Source organism: Enoplosus armatus, chromosome 16, assembly GCF_043641665.1.
Source record: "Enoplosus armatus isolate fEnoArm2 chromosome 16, fEnoArm2.hap1, whole genome shotgun sequence".
Classification (NCBI taxonomy): Eukaryota; Metazoa; Chordata; class Actinopteri; order Centrarchiformes; family Enoplosidae; genus Enoplosus; species Enoplosus armatus.
In genome coordinates, this window is record NC_092195.1 from 14,395,907 (window position 1) to 14,419,467 (window position 23,561).

At 41.4% G+C, this 23,561-nt stretch overlaps 2 protein-coding genes across 2 annotated transcripts; both read right to left on the bottom strand.

The window, feature by feature from the left end:
- Positions 1-201: 201 nt before the first annotated feature.
- Positions 202-1,371, bottom strand: dpm3 (dolichyl-phosphate mannosyltransferase subunit 3, regulatory). Its single transcript, XM_070922027.1, has 2 exons — positions 1,344-1,371; positions 202-1,110 (listed from the first exon to the last, which is right to left on the bottom strand). Exon 2 carries the CDS (start codon positions 1,062-1,064, stop codon positions 786-788), a length of 279 nt encoding a protein of 92 aa, XP_070778128.1. The 5' UTR covers positions 1,065-1,110; positions 1,344-1,371; the 3' UTR covers positions 202-785.
- An 11,093-nt stretch (positions 1,372-12,464) lies between these two features.
- Positions 12,465-21,241, bottom strand: trim46b (tripartite motif containing 46b). The gene is made up of 10 exons (XM_070921503.1): positions 21,129-21,241; positions 20,371-20,569; positions 19,564-19,710; positions 18,987-19,082; positions 17,707-17,960; positions 16,683-16,804; positions 16,094-16,432; positions 14,540-14,769; positions 13,661-13,728; positions 12,465-12,985 (listed from the first exon to the last, which is right to left on the bottom strand). The coding sequence occupies exons 1-10, from the start codon at positions 21,227-21,229 to the stop codon at positions 12,544-12,546; spliced, it is 1,998 nt and encodes a 665-aa protein (XP_070777604.1). The 5' UTR covers positions 21,230-21,241; the 3' UTR covers positions 12,465-12,543.
- Between the last annotated feature and the right edge of the window lie 2,320 nt (positions 21,242-23,561).

Consider the following 23,561-nt stretch of genomic DNA (forward strand, 5'->3'; position numbering starts at 1 on the left):
TAAGTCCCAGCAATAGCCGCAGGGCACAAGTCAGAAATTGGACAATGGAATGTACAATTCTATACAGATAAAATCTAGTTCATCGACACTGATGGGCAACAATCTCCAGACACACACACAACAAGGTCCACACTGTGTAGTACTATTTTGGAGCTGAGACAGATTAAAAGCATCTGAGAATTTTCAGTGGAAACAGTCAGATTGTTTCAGTGTGACCGTTGGGTTTTATTTGTTGGCATTTCAGTGATCTGCATCTGGTTACAGTTGATAATTTACAAGTGATTCTCAGGGTATTTAACTGTGTGTAGTTTGCAACCAAAGACAGCATCATGTGTGCTCTCCGTTTAGCTTCTTTTATCTGGTGTAAAGTGTGTCAACCAGTAAAACCACCTGCTACAAACTGGTTCAAACAGACACTGATGGTGAATATCAACCAGTTACTTTATAAAAGAGGTCTTTAAATGATGAAAATTATAACTTTTTTCAAGGTGCAATCATCCATTATGCCATTAATTTCTAATTTCCTGAAGCACATCTGATCAATATCTAATCTGAAAGACATGCCACTGAATGAGACTGCTGAATAGCGGGTTATTATGATTGATGTTCAGATCATGTTTGCTGGAAATGAGGGTGTCAGATCAGAGTTCAGACTCATCCAACACATATCCTAAACAAGAGACACACATTTTTTGAGCATCTCTAACATCACAAATGCAGACAATTGATCGTGTGTGAAAGTGGTCCGTGCATCCCTTTCAGTCCCTCATAGTCCTTCTCAAGTTCTACATTTTTAAGCCCTTTTTCCTCAAGTCCTCTTTGGCTTCTTTTATCTGCTCCTGCAGCTCCTTCGCTGCCTCATCACAGTCATTGAAGGTGGCCACCCTGTATCCCACCGTGGCCAGGGAGTAGCAGCCGAATGAAATCAGTAGATAGAGAGGCACCGGCCAGGCAACCTCTCTGTAGGTGTGCGGCAGGCTCAGATCCAACAGGTCGAAAGTGACCAAAGCCCAGACTGCGCCCACCACCGACACACCAAACAACCACTCCAGAAGTTTTGTCATGATGCGAGCTGCCGCGGGGACTTCAGGTGAGCAGCCGGAAAACAACCTGACAGAGAAACGAAACGTTAAAAAGCTATTCATTCAATTAGCTTAGCTTTAGCACAACGAAGTAGCACCGTGTTAGATATCTAGCTACAACACACGAGGAAGACAAACAGCCGGTGGGCGATAGACATTAAACAGTCATACAAAAGCAACTGATTCAATTCAAGTATTCATTCGTTTAAGAGGCATTTCATTTAATAATCTGTTTTAGAAGAAATAATCCGACGTGTTTACCTCCTCTCAAACGCCACCTCAGCTCTGCGCAGATTTATGACGTAAACCGTGGCGACTTATGGGAAATGTAGTTACTGTCACGTTACTGTAGAAATCCCAACAAATCAACTGAATTATTGGTAATTTTCTTGTTAATATTTGTAAATGTCATATTATTAGAAAAAAAACTCTTATTAAAACCTTTCATCATTATCAAGATGTATTCTTTATAGACTTCAAATCTCAAATACTATCTTTGAGATCTATTGAAAACCAAGAGATCGTAATGTTTTTCACTTGTTTTACATGTTTTGATAATTATCTTATGTATGTTAACCCAAGTATTTATTTACATATTATTAATTTATTATATTTAAATGTTTTACAAATTATATATTCTATTACTAATACATCCTTGATGTAATGGTGTACTGATTCATATTATATTCTATATTTCCTATTTTGTTGTAGTTATCAGCCACTGTTTTTTTTTTATACTTCTCAATAAATCTCAATCTTGCTGCTATCTGTGTTTTTCATTAAACGATTGCTTAGACTGTTGTCTGATATATTTACAACACCAATACCTTGTCAGTTGAGAGAGAGAAAAAACAATTTGTTTCAACTGAGTCTTTAATGAGCCCCCAGTCAGGCTTTTTAACACACATTAGACCTCTAACTGTTTCTGTGTGTCATCCTCTTAATTTAGAAAAGCCATTTTGAAAATTACTACCATTAGCACGCGCTGAAAGCTATCCATAAATACTAATGTTATTCCAAACTGAGGAATCCAACAACAATTTCATTAGGGGCCGCTGGGAACATCCTGGTGTTTGATCTCACTGTCTCTGTAGGTGCTATGGGACACGTCCGTTCATTCAGGGTGGTGAACTGTCCAGGTGCAGAGGGCACAGACCTCTCCAGGGTGAAATCAGGAGGAGTGGGAGAAGTAAACATCATTCAGTTAGCTGGGAAGAGGGACACACTAAAAATCCACTGAGAAATAAACATCATTCTTTGGCAAAAAATGGAGAGTTATTCTTAGGACGGTGGTGTTTATGTCTGTCTGCACCAGTGTTAATAGTGTAAGTGACGATTTGCGCGCCTGCCAGAGGGGTAAAGCCAGTTTCTTCTGTTTATGGAGACTGTTATATTCAAGACTGGAAGACAGTCAGGGTCTATGTGTAATCCTGAAATCAACAATTATGTTTTTGCGAGTTTGCAATGTAGTTTGAGGATGCTTTATCTTGTGAATGGCTTTGTAAAACAGCCATGATGTATGCTATGGCCAAAATGTCTGTGCATGTTTATTGCATTTGATTTTCCTAACAAGGAGGTGCAACACAAGGAGCTGCAGTTAATGCTTACTTTCATTATTGATTAATATGTTGACTATGAAGATATTCAATTTACAATAAAATAGAGAAAAGCAGCAGATCCTAACATTTGAAACTTTTAAATATTTGGCTTTCATTTGCTTGATAAATTACTTAAATGATTGATTGACTATCAAAATGTATAATATAATAACATAATGCCTATGTGCAAATTTGTCTTGTATGTAGTGGTAAATAAAAAAGAATCTTCAGAATCAAATCAAATAATACTATTTTTGAATGAAATCCTTTGTTCTTGCAAATTGAAACAGCCTGGACCTACTTGCTTCACTTGATAAGATGTGATATGATACATGTCAGAGAGTGAAGGTCAGGTTACTCCATTGCCTTGATAGAATAAACTGAATCCAGGTAGGATTACCCATGACATGCTGCATCATTACATACATCATAGCGTGTGCTGTGTCCTGCCTGTGTTGCAACGGCAAGAGCAGCAGTGTGAGCGTGTGGGACGCACAGTGGGAACAGTCGAGCTGGCTTTTCTCAGTGTATCTCCCTGCCAGCTCCTGTTCCGTTCCAGTACTCAGGAAACCTGTGCTCCAGCCGAGAAGGCCTGGCAGACACAACACAACAGCCTGCGAGCAGGAGGGGCATTGAAACAGGAGAGAATTAGAGAGAGTCATAGATAGAAAGAAAGGACAAGAGAGAGGGACATGCAGAGTGAGATAAAAAAAAAAGGAGACAGGGATGTAGGGAACCAGAGTGAGAGAAGGGGTGAAGCAGTTACTTTCTATAAAGAACCAGAGAGAGAGAGAGAGAGAGAGAGAGCGCCAGGAATGAAAAGAAAGGGTGACTGAGTATGTGGACGAAAGAGGAGAGGGCAAAAGAGCAAAAGAGGAGAGGAGGGAGGGGAGGGAGCAGACAGGGGAGAGAGGTTTAGACAGGGGGGGTGAAATCAGGGGATTTGCAGGTGCAGCTTGAACAACCAATGACCTTAATGGTGCATTAAATCCAGCTGTTGCTTATCCAGACTTTTCTTCAATCCCCCTAACACCTTCAGCTGCGCAATAGCCTGTGTGCAGCACCTTGGTTCCCACAACAGAGAGTCAGTATAGCAGTGTAGGCAGAAACAATGAGGGGAAAAAAGCACAAAGACGGTATGTGAGAGGGATTGGTCGAGACAGGGCGATGGCAGAGGAGATACTTGATCCTCAAGTGCAGAAATAGGAGTGACTGTGTGATTCCATCCAGAAAGCAAAGATAAGGGGCATAGATAAAACAGGAAAAGTGGTAATGGAGAGTTGTGTTGACTCTATCTCTCCGGCTTTGTCAATATTAGTAGAATGAAAGGTCCAGATAAGAATGTGTGCCGCTAAAGAGCTATACAGGGATCAAGATTTAGCTAGATGATAATTGCGTAATATCTCAAGTGTGTGAAGCAAGAGCCGGAGAGGCAGAGAAAACCAGGCTGAAGGAGGGAAAGAGAAAGAGCATGTACTGTCAGAATGCTGTTCAAGATAACAATAGAGCTGGGACTCAAAAACAGGAACCCTCTGTTTCCTGAGCTGGAGACCATAGCTGTGTGTTATGTTGTCATTAGATGTGTGTGTGTGTGTGTGTGTGTGTGTGTGTGTGTGTGTGTGTGTGTGTGTGTGTGTGAGAGTGTGTGTGTGTGTGTGTGTGTATGTGTTTGGGAAAAGGAAAGAGTGACTAAAAATGTGTCATGATGTCCAGGTTCCGGGGATATCGCTGGTGGAGGAGCGAGAACTGATACTCCTGACAAGGAGAGATGAATCCGGCAAAACGAGCCGAAATCTTTAAAGCTGCGGGTTATGAAGGCTATGAAATTTTGGTTCTGGAAGGAATCAAATTCACTCAATTGAAGCTAAAAGCCAGACCAATCAGCAAACTATTAGGAGTGGTTTAAGGAATGAGGCAGTCTCTCAAAGCTCATTACCTCAAACTTAGTCAGAAACTGATTCCAGTTGAATCAGGAGAAGTTTTATAATGTAGCCACAAGAAATTCCATGATTTTCTTGTTGGAAAGTCAGAAGAATTGACCAGTAATAGAGCTCTTTTGACTTGAGTCCAATTCAAGTCTCATGCCAAGTCTATGCCAAATCTCACCTCTCGTCAAACCAAGTTTTTTTTGGTTGTTTTTTAGGAGAAAACTTTTGTTAAAAGCCTTGTTTTGTCAGGCATAATGGTTTAAAACCTTCACCAAGGCAGGAATAATAAAAATAGATTGATTACACCTGGTTTTCTATAGACACCAGAAGTAAACATTATTCCATCACATAATGAAAGGGCCATTTAGTATAAAGAAAGCAATCACAATTATATCGCAAGCAAGCAAGTCGTTTGCTCTCCCAATCAAGTGTTTGTGTTGTCTCCTTGAAGGAGAGCACTCATTAATCTATTCTACTTCCAACTTGAAGTGGCACCTGTCTCTTGCAAATTCCTTTGGTGCCGGGACAGACCATATTGAGTGAAGCAGAGTTTGTGGGATGACTTTGCAAGTTTAAGAACAGGCTCCTCAGACAGGTGAGGTGACCATGAATCAAAGTAGATGCATCGGGGTGGAGAGCCCCATGATACAGCTCATCAGGGGTCCCCGAATTCAAAGCAGGGCTGCTGAAGTTTTTGACGTTGATAAGCAGACTGCTCATAAATATCCTTGAGCCCAGATCATTTAGTGACTGGGAGAGTCTGTATTAAATGGCCGAGATAATAGTTGTGAGACCCCTGCGCCACTTAGGGCCTACTTAATGAAGTCTTGGGCTACTCAAGTGGGTGTAAGGTCAGAATGTGGTCAAGTGTGACCAGTCTGAACCATGTGAGAATAGCACTTGTCTTGCCCTTGGTGCCCCGAGTAAAGACACACACCTGTTTCAGCTGCTGCTGTGACGGCTGCAGTGAAACAGCAGAGGAATGCTCCCCCCCTTCATCCCCTCTTTCTCTCCCTCCACGCTCTCAATGCTGTCCTAATGAATCTCATCACACGGCCTCTGTTTGTCCCACTAGTGCTTTGTTTGTTGACCTTTATAAGACGTCATTACTTATTATCTTCATGGGTTGTGTAATTCTGCCCCACAACACAACCCCCTCAACCACATCCACGGCCCACAATATGTGGATGTGTGTGTCTGATCAAATGCTTCTTGTCAGTGTAACAGCCATTAACAATGAGCAACGGGCATAAGCTTGATGATGTCCCCCTCCTCCCTCTATCTATCCTCTCCCCTCACCCTATAACACAATGTCCTTTAGCATTACTATTATTGACAGTGGAACTAATTGGCACATGGTTATGAAAGTTCCCCCCGGGCCATTTTAAATTGGACTGCACAATTTCCTTCAACATCTGATAGGCGAGTCGGCGCACGGGACCTGAGGAGGCATTGATTATAAATGTATTAATGTGGGTCAGTGCTGTGTACTCAGCAAGGGGCGGATGATGTAGGGCTGCATGTCTAGACTGGAATACACTGATCACATTTTGTGTTTACATAATGGATGGTAATGGCAGGAAGAGGGGAATTCTGTCCAGTAGTTTTCTCTGCTCCCTGCATCGTTTTCCATGATAGATCTGTTGCACACAGCGTCTTAAGGAGAAGTAGCTGCAGTATAGGTGAAATAAAACTGATTGCTAACCGTACACAACTGTAAACCACCAGGAAGGCAACATACCTCTTGCCAATACTACATTGATTTCGGGGTTGACATTGCACACTTTATCGACTCATTTCACTGATATAATGAAGGGGCTCTGGAGAAACTAGGGCATGTATTAAATAGCCAAACACGGCAAACTGAACGTGAAGTTACACACATAAACTCATTAAGTCCAGTCGATGAATGCGAGCATCACTGCCTGCATATGAAATATTCCCTTTGGTCTCTCATTATATAGACAGTGTCCTTTCTTGCTCCACCACATTAGGTCCGACGTTCAGGGCTGAAGTCATGTTGCTTTGCATTGTCAGAGAAATCACGTGGGTTCACTCGGCTGGGCACACATCAATATGCTGTCAATTGATTCCATGGACTAACCACAGTGCAGTTTGCATTTAAACAAGCTACAGAATTAAATTATTGTGCAGTATGTCACATATAATCAATAACTGTCACTTGAAAGGTGCAGCCACTTATTTATTTCACAATTACAGATCAATTTTGGAACTGAATTCACACAAATGCAATGAACATTTGTCGATGCCATTGTGACTGCCATTGACTTTATGTTGAAAATGCAAAAGGTCAAGGATTCAAGGATTCAAGGATTATGGATTTGCGGAGGGCAGTGGGTAATACCCTGAAAGCTGATTGTGGTCGCCTCGGACAGGCGTGGCTGTCTGCCATTGCCTGTAAATGAAGTTGATTAGGTGAGACTGCTGCTCTGTGGTCCTGTCTATCTCCTGCTCTGGACACTAGCCATATTGTCCCCCCACCCCGCGCATTCCACCCAAAGACTACGACTGCTTGACCTCTCAGAAATCTGACCCTGAGGCTCCTAGCTGCTCCCCCAGGCACCTGCCAACCTTTCACCCCTTCACTGGGTGAGCATCTGGAGGGTGAGGAGGGAGAGACGAGGAGGCCATGGGTTGTTGTGAAGTATTGACATGGTAACAGATAGGGACCACGGAGTTGTCAGACTTCAGAGAGATGGTCAGACTGCTTTCACAGATCAAATACCAACTCTCCCTCCTCCGCCTCATATTCTCTGTACGTCTGTTGGTATCTGTTGTTGCATGTCTGTCTCTTTTTCTGTCTGTTTCTTTCTTTCTTTCTTTCTTTCTTTCTGTGTTTCCCCCCGTCTGTCTTTTATTTCCTTCTTTAACTGTACACACAGATCATGCAGGCTATGATGTATGCACAGCTGGTCTTGACAGAGCCGTCCAGGAAACGTGTGGTTTACAGATCCCCTGTTGACATACTGATTTGACTTGCCTTTCACTTTTGAGAGACCTGGAATTTTAACTGTGCATGGGGCTATTCAGGTCCGACTCAGCATGTTTGACCACGGTGGAAAACCGCTCAAAATATGCTGCGTCCTGACTGACTGACTTGCTGAATGGATATGTCACATAGTACATAAAGCTCAATCAAAAATCTTGGTTTCTATTCAGGCGTGCAACAGTCCCACACCTGCTCACACCATTTGTTATGAAGAATTTTGTATCATTAGTCTCGCTAAAATGCTATTCCACACCTCAGTTTTATGGAAACAATAATATCCTAGTTGTTAAGTTACAGGTGGAGCGTAAAGACATATATCTGAAGTTACGCCAGCCTTAAAGTTACAGCTTAGGGCCAAAAGCTATGTAATATAGTTTGGTCCACTTCTTACATGATCCAAAAGACAGGATTTTAATGGTTCAAACCAGTGAACTGTTACTTTGGGTTCAGAAGTAAATCATTTCCAAAGGATAGGATCCCCACATTCTTGGTTTCAGACTGTGCAATAACACATTTTTTGGCCACTTGGACACAACATTGACAAAGTGTTTCTTATTTACATATCCAGCAGTTGCAGTCCAACATTACAATTTATTTGAAGTTGTGTTTCTGGCTACAAGATGAATTTAAATCCAATATTCACTTTCATTTTAGCTCTTGTTTTTTGTTCTATAAACTCCTCAGGGAAATATTTGGCTCTTTATCTGCAGTCTGTTGTTTGGTGCTGGTCAGGTAGTGTACAGTGCCTGCTGCAGGGTCATGTATCATTATTATGAATAGTTCAACATTTTGGGAAAAATGCTTGTTTGCTTTCTTGTCAAAGGTTAGTTGAAAAGATTGATATCATTCTCATATCTGTCCTGTGCAGCAACAGCCAGCAACTGGTTAGCTTAGCATAAAGACTGGAAAGACGGTGAAATGGCCAGGAGCTGTGAAATAGTCCAGCACTTAACCCCTGATAAAACTACCACTTTGTTTTTACACTTTGGCTTTTGTACAGATTAAACAAACAAGATATTACGTGTTAAATACTGGCCTTTAGAGGTGCTGGTAGGCTAGCTGTTTCCTTCTGTTTACAGTCTATATGCTAAGCTAAGCTACCCAGCTGCAGGCTGTAGCCTTATATTCAACAGACATGAGAGTGGTATCAATCTTCTCGTCTAACTCTTGGCAAGAAAGCAAATTAAGGTATTTCCCAAAATGTCGATTTACATCACTCCAGTAATGTAGCGTTTGACGTCACTGGGCACTCCAATTGTGCTATTGTGCACTGTATGCCGTTTGATTTATGCAATAAACTACACGATCATTACATAATACTCACTGCATCATTAAACAGAGAAAACAAAGTGCAGAACACAAATCCAACAGAGTAGGATATGTCACTGGAGTGTAAATGTTAAATTGAATTAGCCCTGTGTTTTCTCTCACAATTGAAGTGCACTGGGTTACAGTATGTGACCATATGGGCTCTGTCTAGCATTACTGTCACCCCTTATTTATTATCGTGAGGGAAGATGGCCCCGCTATGCCCCTCAAATCCTCTTAGCCAACATTTAGCTGATTGATTTTTTTCCTCCTACCTCTATTCAGATTATCAATGTGATAAAAGCAGGAAGTTGTATATTATTAATGCTACTCAGTCTCGTGGGTGAATGGATGTACTGTACGTGAAAGAGATACATAAATGTTTCAGCTGTGGCCACGTCTGGAAGAATAATATCAAGGCAACGTTATCGAATTTAAAGGCAGAGCAAACCGAGTAACAGAAATGAATGATGTGAATGTGATTCAGTCTCTTCAGCAAATAACCTGTTACACATGGAGAGGGAGTGGATGATCAGTGAAATTAAAGTCGTCACCTCTTGTGATTGTAATGTAGAGGTTTGTGCTTATGAAGATTAATAATTTATCTACTTCTTCAATCAAATGGAAATTCCACACCTATAAGTAGCAGATGTCAGAAACAGGGCTCGCAGCACAAACACATTATATTCATTTTTTTTGTTTCACCCCCTGCCTACTTAATTCCTACTGCAGGCCTCCATCACAGAAATCCACGATAATGGCTTTGACTCAGCAGAATAGTATTAAGCAGGTTCCCCATAAACAATGTATTCCACTTCAGGCTATAGAAACCACAAAGCAGGTTCAACAAACAAATCAGTTCTTTTGAACATGTGGTTTAGCTTGATGTTGTTTAAGACAGTCGGGTTAGCGGATTCCAACAGACCCTGTCCTATGTGTTCTCCAGATGGCACCCCACACTGTCTCTCACAGATTGTATACAGCTCTGAGATCCTTCATAAGTTCAGATGATCCCCCCCCCCCCCCCCATCCTCTCCCTCTGAACTATACTAAATGATGATCATGGAGATTATGCATTGGTAATTCCTGCCAGGTCTTTAAAATAATGCCCATGCTGTGTGCTTAATACTCAGTGGAGGGATTATGTAGACCCCTACATGTGGTGTTGTGGCTGCATACCTCCAGTCAGACTAAACCCAATCTGTTACAGATTTGGACTAAAGAAGAGAGGTGCAGCAAGCACAAGGGGTGGGGGTGGAGGGCGGTGCTGTGCTGTATTCATGCTTTACAGTACATTCCAGTTCTTCTATATCATGGGGGATCAGAGCTAAACCTCCCTTTGGAGGCAGTATTTTTATCTGTGTGTATTAGGACGTTAAAAAAGAATCTTGGCTTGTGTCAAGGCTGTGCGCTTTATTATTTTTTTCTTTTCAATTCTCTTTTTTTTCTACTATTTTATTTTCCCTTTGTGGTTGAGGCAAACCCAAATCCCCCTACAGTTTCTCCTTGAATGTGGGTCCAATTAAACACACATGTGGATTTTCATATTGAAGCTCATAAAAGGTAAACGCCAGCGATTTACATCACATTTACATAAGCAATGCTAAGTACCTACACATGTGAGGTGTTAATATCTCTATCGAAAGCAGATGCTCATCACTATTCATTACTTTCACCCAATGTGTTTCATTGAGCAAGCTTCTCATAGTCACGCATGATTTTTGATATGTGTAAAATTCCATAACAGTATTATTTCCTATCAGGGAAGGCCAAAAATGTCAACATTTGAAGGTATTTTAGGGGTCTGCCGAGTCTGTTTTCTATTTTAAATTGTGATTAGCTAATAAGGTGGCGTCCTTTGCACTTTACAACACTAACCTCATGATATATTCAGTATATCAGAGGCCATGTAGGACTTAAAGAACAAGTATGTCTGTTATTATGTGAATGTGTATAGCATGTGTGTAAACAATAAAGTTTGATTTACTGGTTCCTACACACATATGCCCATACATAAATGTAAGAGACCATTTGGCAATAAATGCTATTCTGTAGAGTTCAAAACCTGGCATGAATTGTCTAGTTTTACTTTATGATGCTTGCCCAGATCAGCCAACATTTGTAAAGGTTTGTGTGCTGTTATAATAGTCATTTATTATCGTGGCTATCAGTGATCAATCAAAGTGTGGCAATGCATGTATGGTTATAGATAAAAGAGTAAAGCCAGAAACTGTACCGTTAATTGGGAACGTAATAACAAAAAAGGCAGGTGATGTATGATTTAATGATCCATAAAAGTAAGAGATCCATAAAAGCAAATCTGTAGAGGAGAGTCAGAAAAGGATGCCAATTTTTTTTTTGCCAATATCCTATAATGTAGGACTATTTGTATGGAAAATGGGACAAATTATTAATCTTTCCAAATAAAAATATTCGGACAGTTATAATAGCTGCAGTGTGTTCAGACGAGGCTGGAGCCGTCTCTGGTGTTCTGCTGTGTCCTGCTGCACCCTAGTGGTGAAACAACAGCAAAGATTCATCCTCACAGTGAAGCAGGTGATTGTGAACGATTAAAAAACTGGATGAAGCGGAATCAAATCAAACAATCAAACAAAAGGAAACAGAAGGTGTTGTTGTAATTTAAACAATTTGCATTTATTCAGTGTTTATTTCCTTAATCCATTTTTCTTTTGCAAACATTCTGCCAGCAGGTGAAGTTTACATGGATTTAATCTGCTAATCGTTTCATAAGAAGCGCTGCTCATTAACTTACAATCAAGCGAGGTTGAAAAAAGCAAAAGTATTGTTTGCGAGAAAACAACTTTTTTACCGCCAGCCAATGAATCAATGCTGTTATCAGTCAAACCACACACGTACCCATGCACAGAGGGAAGTAAACACACACATGCACACACACACACACACACACACACACAGACATCAGACTCATGTATTTGAAATACAAAATAGCAATGCACAAACAAAACCGTGGAAACTAGTGATTAGCTGTGCAGCAGAGGTATAATTGGAGCTTCTAATTACAGTATTGCCTCATTGTTCCTCTCTACCTCTAATTTACCACATTTACATCCCAGAAAAACAATCACTTTGGTTGGGATCATAATGGGTGAATGACTGGAAAGAAATCTGTGTGTTTAAACACAAGTTTAGTTATAGATGCAATAAAATAGTCGAGGCCTTTTTTTTTTACTCACATAATGTTTATATCTCTAAAACATAAGCTCAAACCTTTTACATTAAGGACATGAAATGACAGAGTAAAGCTTCTACGGGAAGGACGACATTGTGTGGTGCTGCATCTACATTAGCTTTATAAATGTATGCAATATAGCCTGCAAGCATGAAAGATATAATTACATATTAAGTGCTGGTATACCAGACACTACTTAAGCAATAATTCTTGCAAAACTGCATATAACAAAAATGTAAAAAACTTAATTACATTGCATATTTGTTGCTATAGAAACATTTTCTTATACAAAGAAAATTAAATACAAAACAAAATCGCTGAGATGTCTAACGTTTCGCTCTAGCTGAGTAAATACTTCACAATTACCGATTACATTCCAAATTACCATATGACTTCAGATCACCCGTCAGTTGTTGTTTAAATTAGACACACGAGGTTGGATGGTTACCCTTCTGACCGGAGTCTGATCTGCATTGCGATTGGCCACCAGCTCCTGCAGCTGCAGCGCCCCTCCACCAATGAAACAGAAAGCCGGGCACACAGGGCCGGAGCAATCGACATGACCTTCCCACAAAGGTCGCAGAGAGTGGGCATCATAGAAGGTGACGCGACCTTTCTCAAAGTCAAGGCACACACCAAGCCGGGGCGGCAGCGGGTAGGTGAGGCCTGTGGGTGAGGAAGGGCCGTTGCTGATGGGGTCTCGGATACTGTTCCCATGGTTACTGTGGTGGTGGTAGTTGTGCTGGGGCAGGTAGATCTTACCCATCCCCATAGTGAGGAAGCAGAATGGTGGAGCAGAGTCCAGGGCATCCTCTGCGCCACTGTCATGACCACTGTCTGGGTCGTAGCTGGAGAGAGAGCACAGTTTGAAAAATGAGGATGAGTTAAGTAAAAGCCAATACAACAATGTAAAAATACTCAAGTACAAGTAAAAGTCCTGCATTCAAAATCCTACTTAAATACAAATACAGAGGTATTATCAGCAAAATGTATTTAAAGTATCAAAAGTAAAAGTACAAACTACTTTAACTACTTTAGATACTGAAGTCCAGCTGTTCCCAACCTGGAGGTCAGGCCCCCTCCAAAGGGTCACAAGATAAATCTGAGGGGTTGTGAGATGATAACTGAGGTAGGAACAAAGAGAAAACTTCTGAAAAGTTCTGCTACTCTTTGTATTCACTTTTGAAATGTGGCAAGGAACTTTAACCAGACGCTGCTTTTCTTTAAGGGTCAGGGTTTGGGAACCACAACCACTAATCTAGTCTTTGACAATAAATTTTATCCGATTATGTAAAATCTTAATGAAAAGTAACAAGTAACTAGAGTTATCAGATAAATGTAGTGGAGTAAAAAGTAGAATATTTCCCCATAGTAGAGAAATAGAAATATCCAAATAGAGGACCTTAAAATTGTACTTAATTACTTGAGTGAATGTACATAGTTACTTTACTTACCTCTGATTACGTACTACTATTTCCTTTAATTTTGTCAATTAATTTCCATGTCATATTCCTGCTACTCACCGGGGACTGGCCATGTCTTGTGGAAGGTGAAACCACTCCTGCAGTTTGGACTCCAGACCAACTCCCACCTGTTCAAAAAAGTAAAGTAAAAGTAATTAAGTAAACATGTCTCTTGTAGCAAATATTCACAAAACCGATTGATCTAATTCTCTCTTTTACCTCAAGCAGAAATACCAGCATCTTTACGTGATGATTGTCCTTTCTCTGGTGATTATTAATACAATGCTCATAAGCCTCATATCTGTAATCACTATGTGATTACAGATATGAGTGATACGATGCACATGTGGGTATTAAGATATGCATATTGAAGTATGTGTATATTTACAATATAAATACAAAATAAGTACAATCTCAAAACCATCCCATAACTGCTTGCAAACTTGTCATTTCCTTAGAAACAACCCAGTTTAGGGACATTATTCGTAGGCCAAAGGCTCACTATAAGGTGACTTATTTTCTCCAGACATAACCGTCTTCTTGATGAGATTCCTGTGTTTGTGTTTTTCTCTGTACTCCTCTCGCTGATTTGAAGTGAGCGGGACTCAGTTGGAAAAAGGTGGTGAGATACCTCCATGCACCAATCAGGATTTAACAACACTGAAAATGTGATGACAGTTGGTTTGTTTGCTTATGTTGCCAGACTACTGTCAATCAAAGCCACACCCACACAGTCCTGGTGAGGCTGATCAGCTGAGGTTTTGAGTGTTAAATGCATAAATAGTACCTAAGGATGTATTGTTTAAAACTTTAACTGTGACTCTTATTTAGTCAACAATATTCTATTTCAGTATATTCCACATACTGGGCAGTATGCACTAATAGTATGTTGTATTCAGTACACAAAATATGTAGACTGTACTGCTAGAATTTACTCACCTTCACTAAGTAAGACCCAGGCTCCACTGAGCATGCCCAGTAGTGCCGTCCCTGTGTAATAGCCACATCCCCCACCAGGAGGTCCGAGGTCAGGTGACAGGAAGTGAGGGCGTTGTCAGCAGCCTGCAGCAGAGAGAGACCAGGGACGCTGCGAGCACAGCGCTGCTCTTTACTGACCACCAGCCTGTCGGCATGGAGACCCCAGCGAGAGTCCAGGTAGAAGTTGAGCACTAGGAGGAGATGGGGAGAGAGAGGACACAGCAGAGAGATGGAAAGAGGAGGGAGGGGAGGAGAAGCAGACATGAGGGTAGAAGGAAGACAAAGAGACAGATGCATTCAAAAATGACATATAGGGGTTTTAGAAGCAGCAGGAGAAGTTTGGGAGGCAACAGAAGGAAAGTGATACAGATTTACAGTAAGAAGAGAAATGAGGAGAATACAAGGCAATTGAGAGGAGAGACTAGGGGGAGAGGAGCAGAGAGCAGGCATGCACCTCCTCCCACCAGTACTGGAAGAGAAAAGGACACTGATCTACAAACTGATGACTCAGGGAGTAAAATACAGAAGGCATCACAAAGAAGCTCTGGCTGTGGGGAGTGCAGATTTTTTCCAAAGGAAGTACAATTTACAGAGGGAACATACGCAATAGCAGGAAGGAAAAACAGCCTACAGGGACACAAGGGATTCACCAATTCACCATTAAAAAGCCCTGGATCTGAATCCGATCCATGTTGTTAAGCTTCGCGTCTTAACAAACAGCAAACCTCATCAGCGCTCGGACAGATCTCGTTATAGAGTGGGAGGCAGAGGGGTGAGTGGGCGTCTAGATGGGGGTGGAAGAACAGAGGATGCATGGGATGACCCCAAAGAGAAAGAAGAGGAGAAGAGATAATTATGTTGTATGGGGGTTACGAAGGGGCGGTCAGGAGATATGAATGCACTTCTTACGTTCCGTAGGAGGCATGTAGGTTGGCAGCGTGGAAGTAGAAGTAGCGATGACAAGTACAAAGCTGTGAAGTGGAAATAATACGTGAGAGAAAGATGAAGCAATACAAAATAAGGACAAAGATGGTGTGGATGTGTTGAAGGTGGTGGGGAAAAAAAGATGGGAATGGGCAGAAAGGAAAAAGAATGAATTATTAACTGCTCGCCATGGCAACCATCCTAATGCTTTTATTGTGCCTGATAAATAATAGTAGGTGTGAAGAAATGAATGGCTCCTGACAGCAACTACAGCTCGCTGTGTGGCCTTAATGAGATTTTTTTGTAGCTGTCATACACTTGTCACTGATTTAAGTGGCTACAAGTCATTAACCAAAAATAGTAGAAAGACTCTCTCAAAAAGAAATGTATAAAAGAGACACAGTCTGGACACTTAATGCAGGTGGGGGATGATTCATAATCATGAATCACGGTGTGTTTGTTTTCCTACAAACCAGGAAGTGTCTAAAGGTATATTTAACACCTTGTTAACTGGGGTGTTGCCAAACTAGGGCAGAGTACACCTCTGTTGTATGGGTGCGCTTCCCCTGTGGCAAGGTCAAAGTCTCTCACCTGGTGCAGGCGGGGTGTGCAGGTACACTTCTTCACTGTACTCCCCGTAGCCCGCCTTGTTGCAGCCTCTCACCCGCAGCACGTACACGCTGTCCATCTCTAGCCTGTCAATCACAGCGCTGCTCCCACTCACTTCATCCAATCGCTGCCAGCCCCAGCGGGCGGCTGCCAATCCTCCTCTGATACCGCCCCTAGACGCTCCTCCCGGTACCACACCCCGACGGCGATACTCGACGGAGAAGTGCCAGGCGGGTGCAGAGTCCTGGGGCAGCCGCCAGCACAGGAAGAGCTGGTCGTAGGCCAGGGTGCGCTGGGTATCAATCACTGGAGCCAGGGGAGCTGTGACAAAATTGGTTTTAATAGAAAGTTTACATGAATAACTCAAATTTAGAAGTTTAACATGACATAGTTGTTACTATATTTCATGGCATTTCTGCTTCATTAGACAGTATAAGTAATCATGAAAAGGCCCTTGTCTTTCTCTCCTTCTCCTCTTCACTCCTTTCCTTCCTTATCCTGTTCCCTTCCACTTTCTCCATCCCCGCACTTTCCCTCCTCTCCTCCTTCCTCTCATCACTCCCCTTCTCACCCTGGATGAAGTTCAAGTCTGTCAGGAGTTTGAGTTCTTTGGAGACGTCCAGCTGGAAGTGTCTGAAGGATGGATCAGCAGCCAGAGTGAAATGCTGGAGATTCTCAATTGCTTTGCTCAACCTGGTGCAGTGAAAAACAGGGAAAGCAGTGTTAGAGGAACAGAGGAGTGTTTATATGATGCTTTCATCAAGATCTGTGAGAGAGGGAGACAGACTGATGAGGAGGGAGGGGTGTATGATGATTTTTAAAAGATAAGGCTGGCGTCATTCTATGTTTTTCTTTTGTCAAACCCATGAAAGGGCTGAAACCAACAATGCGTTGGTCTCTCAATACTTTCAGACTTTCCTATCACATCTGTGTCTCTCATTCAGTTCTACTAAAGACAGGTTTATAACAGATGGGCACTGTAGTTTTTAGCAAATATTACTCAAAGTAAATGGTGCATTTCTTGGGGCAGCAGGACAGTGTGGGATTGACTCTGAACAAACTACAGTGACCATGTATTTATATATATTCAAATATATATATATATATATATATATATATCATTACCTATATCAGGGTTTGGCTACGTAGACAGCACTTGTTAGTAGGATCAATTAATTGCTGCTTTTGGTCTTTTTATGAGATTTGTTGACAATAAGTAAACAATCATTTAAGATTATTTCAGATCATTTCTTATTTTTGACTTCGCAAAAATATTAGTTTGACAGTTAACAAGAAAAACATTTCTTTTTTCACACAGCTCCTCTTGCCAAGAGCTAATTAAGTTGTAACTAGTACAAACTGAAAGTCTACTTGCCCTATCTTGTGGCCTTTTAGTGGTTACAAACAACGCAGCGAGGAATGTAGAAAGACTCTGTTATGTTATTACAAGCTTGTGTGTTTTCAGAAGAAAATTAAGGTGTGTATAAAACCTGTTCTAAAAATAAAGAGAAGAGAAACTAACAAAGAAAGACCAGACTAATCTAAGACCTGTTCAAACAGGACAGAGAGATGAGCCAAATAGAGAAACAGAAAACCTGTTATGAGTCTGGCGAGCAGCCTGCACAAAGCAAGGCTGGTCTGTTTCCTTCAGCAGCTCTTGGGTAAATGCCATGAGCCCTGCGTGTTCCATCAAACCCCGTCTCTCCGCCACTTGAGCAGCCAATGCCTCGCCTCGTTTCTGCCGCGCCGACTCCAGAGCCTGGGTGAGCGAAGCGTGTCGCTCGGCCAGAGCAGCCGTCAGATCCCTGATGCTCTGAGCCAGCTGCTCTCTGGCTGACACACTGTTTACCTGGTGATGAATAACACAGACGGACAAGTTTTAACATTGAGAAACACCCAGCTGATTCTAAGTCAGGTTGATTCAATGGGCCTTTTATAGAAACTGTTTTACTACAACGTACAAAGAGCTCAAAGTACACAAAAACAGATAATGAAAACAAGCCTGTGTGTGTCTTCACATGATAGATTCCAAACAAGGATGTTACAATGGACAGATTACTGCTGTGCACTCCATAACAATAGGATTAATAACAGCGTGTCAGCTGATTTTTACTCATTTCTTCATCTGCATGGACCAAATGTTAAGAAATGTAATAATGATTTTAACTTGAATAGAGGTAATATCAATACACACTAGGAAACAAAAGAAAAACAGTTGAGTCAGACCGGTTCAATCGCACATACAATCTAGAGCTGTTGCACAAATAAACAATATGTATACAGTATTTATTTATTAATAAATATTTATTCCTCACTCTCATGATAACTGAGCAAACCCAATCAGCTGGTGAAGACCATAAGATGCAGCTGAAAGCTCCAGGTGGAATCTAGTGATTGTCTTCATGAGAACATTAAACATAAACAGTATTAAACTGGCCTATACAATATTTGTACATGTTTGAAAATATTTAATAAAAGATTTTATAGCACACTGTAAGGGCTTGTTTTTGTGTGTAATCACATATCATTAAATATGATTACAGCTATGTTATACTGTATTATCAATAAATACAATAAAAAAGACTTTAAAAATGTCCTTATATCTTCTTACAACTACATTATACTGTATTTTAAACAATGCATTAATTGTTTATGTGCTGCTTATAAATGGTATTTAGGGGGATCTTTAAAATAAAGACTTAACGACTTTCAACAATTACGAGAGAAGTCACAAAGGAAAGTGTGAGCAAATACAAGCTGGCTGTCTGTCAAAGCAGCTGGAAAAAATCAAACGACTGCAACTGTTTTATGGTGTTTAGCTGCTGGTGTTAATTCCATGTTCAGCAACATTTTGTCAGCCCAAAGTATTAATCACCTCAGTCTGAGTGATGGAACTCTCCAGCTGGGTAATCTGGCCCAGAACTGTGTCCTGGTTGGACAGAATGTAGTTCATCTCCTTCGTAATCTTCTCCTGTCAAATAAACAGCGAACAACAAATAAACACCAGGCAGCTTAATTGTTACACACAGCCTTACATCAACTCTGCACCAGCCCATTTCCTGTACAGTTCTATACTACTGTGCATTGTTTGTCTCTGATATACTGAAAGCTGCTTTTTGACATTTTGAAATAATGCACTTTTTAAATCACTTTTAAGTCACTGCATCACTTCACTGTGGAAAATATCAAAATGAATTCACTCAATAATTAGACTTTAAAAGGTAGAGAAGTGAATAGCATGCTTACTGTTGAGTGAGTATAATATAATTCCAAAACTAACATACTAACATAAAAGTACACAGTAACACAGTAATGTATTTCAATCTTATATGTTTGTTTATATGTTTAAATGTTAAAGTGGGCTTTTCAGAACTGTCCTATGTATTAAACCTTTCATTTTGCAGCACATGTAGAGAAACCCAGTCCAGACCATGTCAGATTCAGAGTCATACCTTCAGGGCTTGGTATGCATGGGCCACAGGCAGGATTTTGTGTCCGGTGTGGATGCGGCGCAGTTTGCAGAGAGGGCAGAGCAGCCGCTGACAGGACCTGCAATAGAACTGTAGTTTCTCCTGGTCATGCTCCGGACAGGTCAGAACCTGAGGACAGGAGTCAAATTAAGTCAAACTTATTTACCTGAAGCACATTTTACCCCAAGGGAGAAAAAGTAGATCATTAGGAGGATGTGTGTATATTTATGAAGCATCTCAATGGTTACCAGGTTGTCAGGATGTCGCTTTATATTATTAGCTATAGCTCTTTAATTCATTAAGAAGCTCTTTAGTAACCACTTACAACTGCACAGTATATTCACTATTGTAAATACCCTTTATTAATAACATAAAACCTTTTATAACTGCAGGCTTAATGGTTTTTAGAAAGTGGGTTAGGGTTAGGGTTATTACCAACATTTACAAGAGCATTATTAACACATAGAAAGGATCACAACACCAGACAGATTTTTTTTTTTCACAACCTAACAACCTGAACATTGTTTTATGATTGGCTTATAACTGATCTGTAAGGCATTAGTTTAGTTACATTTATTAACCATCAATGAGGCCATTAGTTATGACTTACATTCCTTACAAAGGGTGCCATATTACAAAGTTGTACCAAAGGGTTTAAAATGTTATGATTTTTAAAATAACTGGTTCATCTCTGTAGATACAGAACACTTTATTACATATTTTTTGAAAAGTGGTATTTAAGATATGTTATTATTAACGCAGATGTGTGAAAGTGCCCCAATGTCTTACCTTTGGTCTGAAGTTGAGCGTGGGCTGGATGTGTTCATGCTGTGCCCGCGGCGTCCCCCACGGGTGATACAGCTTGAAACACTCGTTACAGAAATTGGACCTGCAGTCAGCGCAGCCCTTAGTGGCCTCCAGAGCTTGAGGAGGCTTACAGAACTGGCACATCACAGCTACACTGCCCAGACTCACTGTGTGTCTGTACCTGGCGGAGGTGGTGGTGTGGAGGGACAGCAGCAGGGGGAGGAAGAAAAGAAAGATTGCTTTAGCCTTTAATTATATGGCTTGTTCTATTGTGATTAAATAACTTTTTGTCAAGAATTCAATACCAAATAAAACAGTTGTAGTCAAAAGCATAAAAAAAAATGTTCAAAAAGTTCTAATCAAAGCCAAATGAAAGGTTGTGAAAACACTGTGAGAGAGAGAGAGACAAACACTGATGAGTCGGTGACAAAGTGAGCACAAGACTAATAGACAATGGAAGCACACAGTCAGCCACGGTAGCTACAGCGTGTTGCAGTGCACGCTCTGCAGGATTCTTCACCAGCTCAGCTTCTGCTGAGTTGGACATGTTCCCACACCTTCTGTTTTTCAGGACCAAGTCATCTATTCATGTGCGTTTGGCCCCAAACATCATCAGCACTGAAGGACTATATCACTGGGTGGAGTTTTATGTACATAGCTTTGCATTTTTTCATTGTTTTGGTTGAAGAGTGTGTGCATATGTGTGTGTGTGTGTGTGTGTGTGTGTGTGTGGTACCTACCTCTCCACTATACGCTCTAAGGTGAGGTTGCGCAGACAGTCAGTAAGGCCCTTTTCTCCCAGCTCCACATCTCGGCCGCAGGGGACACAGGGGAACATCATCACCAGGGGAGGGCCCTCCTTACGGCGTCGCCCTGGATACGTCCCATATCCCGGAGACCGGGGCATGGACGGCGAAGACGGGTGGGGGCCTCGAATCAAGAAGAAAAGCCAGTTGTGAGCAGCAGGAGAATGACAGGGCAGGATCTCTTTTCCCAGTATAAAAATGACATATTGGTCATAGTCTGACAGTGAAACCAAGGGAAGGGAACTAAGATGTAACGTTTCGGTTTCCTTTTCACTGCATGTCGAAATGCAATCCAAAGTAAAAGCATCCATATACTCTTTACAGAACACTGATTAAACTGATATGAAGAGGTATTCCAAACCTGCCCGCAGCACGCGATCAATAGGTCGCTGCTCAGCTTTAGGTGTAGGCCTGCGGGCCTGGCGGGGTGAGCGGGTATTGGGTGTGGAGGCTGGGGAGTTTGGCTCCGGGGGAAGTTCTGGAAGCGGGTAGCCGTTTGCCACTAAGACCTCCGAGGCACACATCAGGCAGACGCTGTGCTGGCATGGCAGGACCACGGGCTGTTTGACTATGTCCTTACACACTGGGCAATACAGCTCACGCTCCAGGCTCTTCATGTTAGACTGTCGGAGGCAAAGGAGAAACATAGGTTGACTAATCAAAGATTTCCAGGCCAGAATTAGTTTGTATTATAAAACCTTTAGGGCAACATGTAAGAACATCTTAGGGGAACAAATATGCAGGTAGTTTCAATACTAATGCTGACATGATAGGCTACCTGAGTTTTGTCTTCTGATACCAAAACAATACTTTTTCAATACCTTACTATGAGAAATATAAACATGTTGGGTTTTTTTTACAAACCCTTTTTTCATTGAAAAAAAGTGGCCATAGCTTTTAAATGTAACATTTTGTCTTAACATAACAGCTATGCAAGAACATGATAGTTTAAAATTTGCACCATTTTGATTTAAATCAAATCAATTTTAGTTTTTTAAGTCATAAAGAGACTGAATTGAGAGAGTGACAGGGAAATGTGAAAAGCTGCCCCACACAGGCGACATAGCCCACCACTCTTGTTAAATATGGATAAAGACCAGGCATTAATTATTCACAGCACAGAGTGCATCCCTTATATTGCAGCCCTGCATATGAACATGAGCTCTTTGGTCTGTAGTCACATATATTTACGCATATTGTTTTTAACTCAGCACCTTAACATACTCTACATACTGAGGAGTACATACTGAGCCATGGTGCAGTGGGGAGCAGAAAATAATATACAGTGAAAAGACTCATATAACATAGAGTGTAAGGGTTCAGCAGGAATACATTTTACTTTTCAGGTCACTTAATCAGTTTCACCTCATAATCTACAGATTATTGGATTTGTTTTTTGTATTTAGAGGAGGGCTACACAAGTATAGCTCACTGCTACCCTCAGTCTACGTAACCACAGTGGTCAGAGCTGTGGGGGGAAGCTGCACCTCTGGAGCAGTTAGCTTGTCACGGTCCTGCTGAAGGACATGGATTAGACAGAAAAGGACACACTGAAAGCTGTGACTTCGCAGCTACAGTCTATCCACAAGACTACCCTGCCTCATAAATTATGAGATGGTCAAAGGGACCTGTTCCTGTATCCCTACACTGGTATGTGTGATAATTACTCAGTGTTTGTGTCCAGTCAGGATTTGTTAGTGCAGCACAGGAGGAGTATATTACACTTTCAGACATTTTGGCCTGCTTTCGGTTGCTTCACGGATGCCCTTGACACACAACCTACAGCCCAAACTGTTGCGGGGCCAGCGGCAGCACATCTACATCTCTGACACCGTGAGTTAACTTCAAAACCAGGACAAGACAAACTGACTGACTGTGCTGCATAGGGGGTTTGGGGATTTTGTCACTGTGATGTGATGCAGCATGGGGACAGCTTATCACAGCACACTGTGCACACAACCACTGCTAAAATCACTCTTTCTGCGGAATGGGGATGCAGAATCAGGATAATACACAGGTGATCATATACATGTAAATTCCTGCATCTTCACTTAATGTTAAGACTTCACACAATATTATACAGCTGGATGACAAAACTCACTCACACACACAAGTTGATTGATGAAGGCACATGAGACAGAATCAGGCTGCTGCAAAAAAAAAAAACCGACTAGACCCATATTGAATGATTGTTACATTGAATTAATTGGATTCATTGAAATAACCTACTTTCTCCCTCAGTCCACCTCGGTCTCTCTGTGTCATTCTCCAATGTCAACTCTGGCCTGCCTCGCTCTCCTCCTCTAGCACATTAGCCTATCGCAATTTCAGGCTTTTGCAATTCCAGCCGGCTTTTTACACCACGAC

Coding starts and splice junctions, on each gene's coding strand:
- trim46b (XM_070921503.1), bottom strand. CDS start 21,229: ATGATGTTCCCCTGTGTCCCCTGCGGCCGAGATGTGGAGCTGGGAGAA. Junction 19,711..20,370: donor CGCTCAACTTCAGACCAAAG/GTAAGACATTGG, acceptor TCCTGTCCTCAG/GTTCTGACCTGTCCGGAGCA. Junction 12,986..13,660: donor CAAGACATGGCCAGTCCCCG/GTGAGTAGCAGG, acceptor CTCTCTCTCCAG/CTACGACCCAGACAGTGGTC.
- dpm3 (XM_070922027.1), bottom strand. CDS start 1,064: ATGACAAAACTTCTGGAGTGGTTGTTTGGTGTGTCGGTGGTGGGCGCA.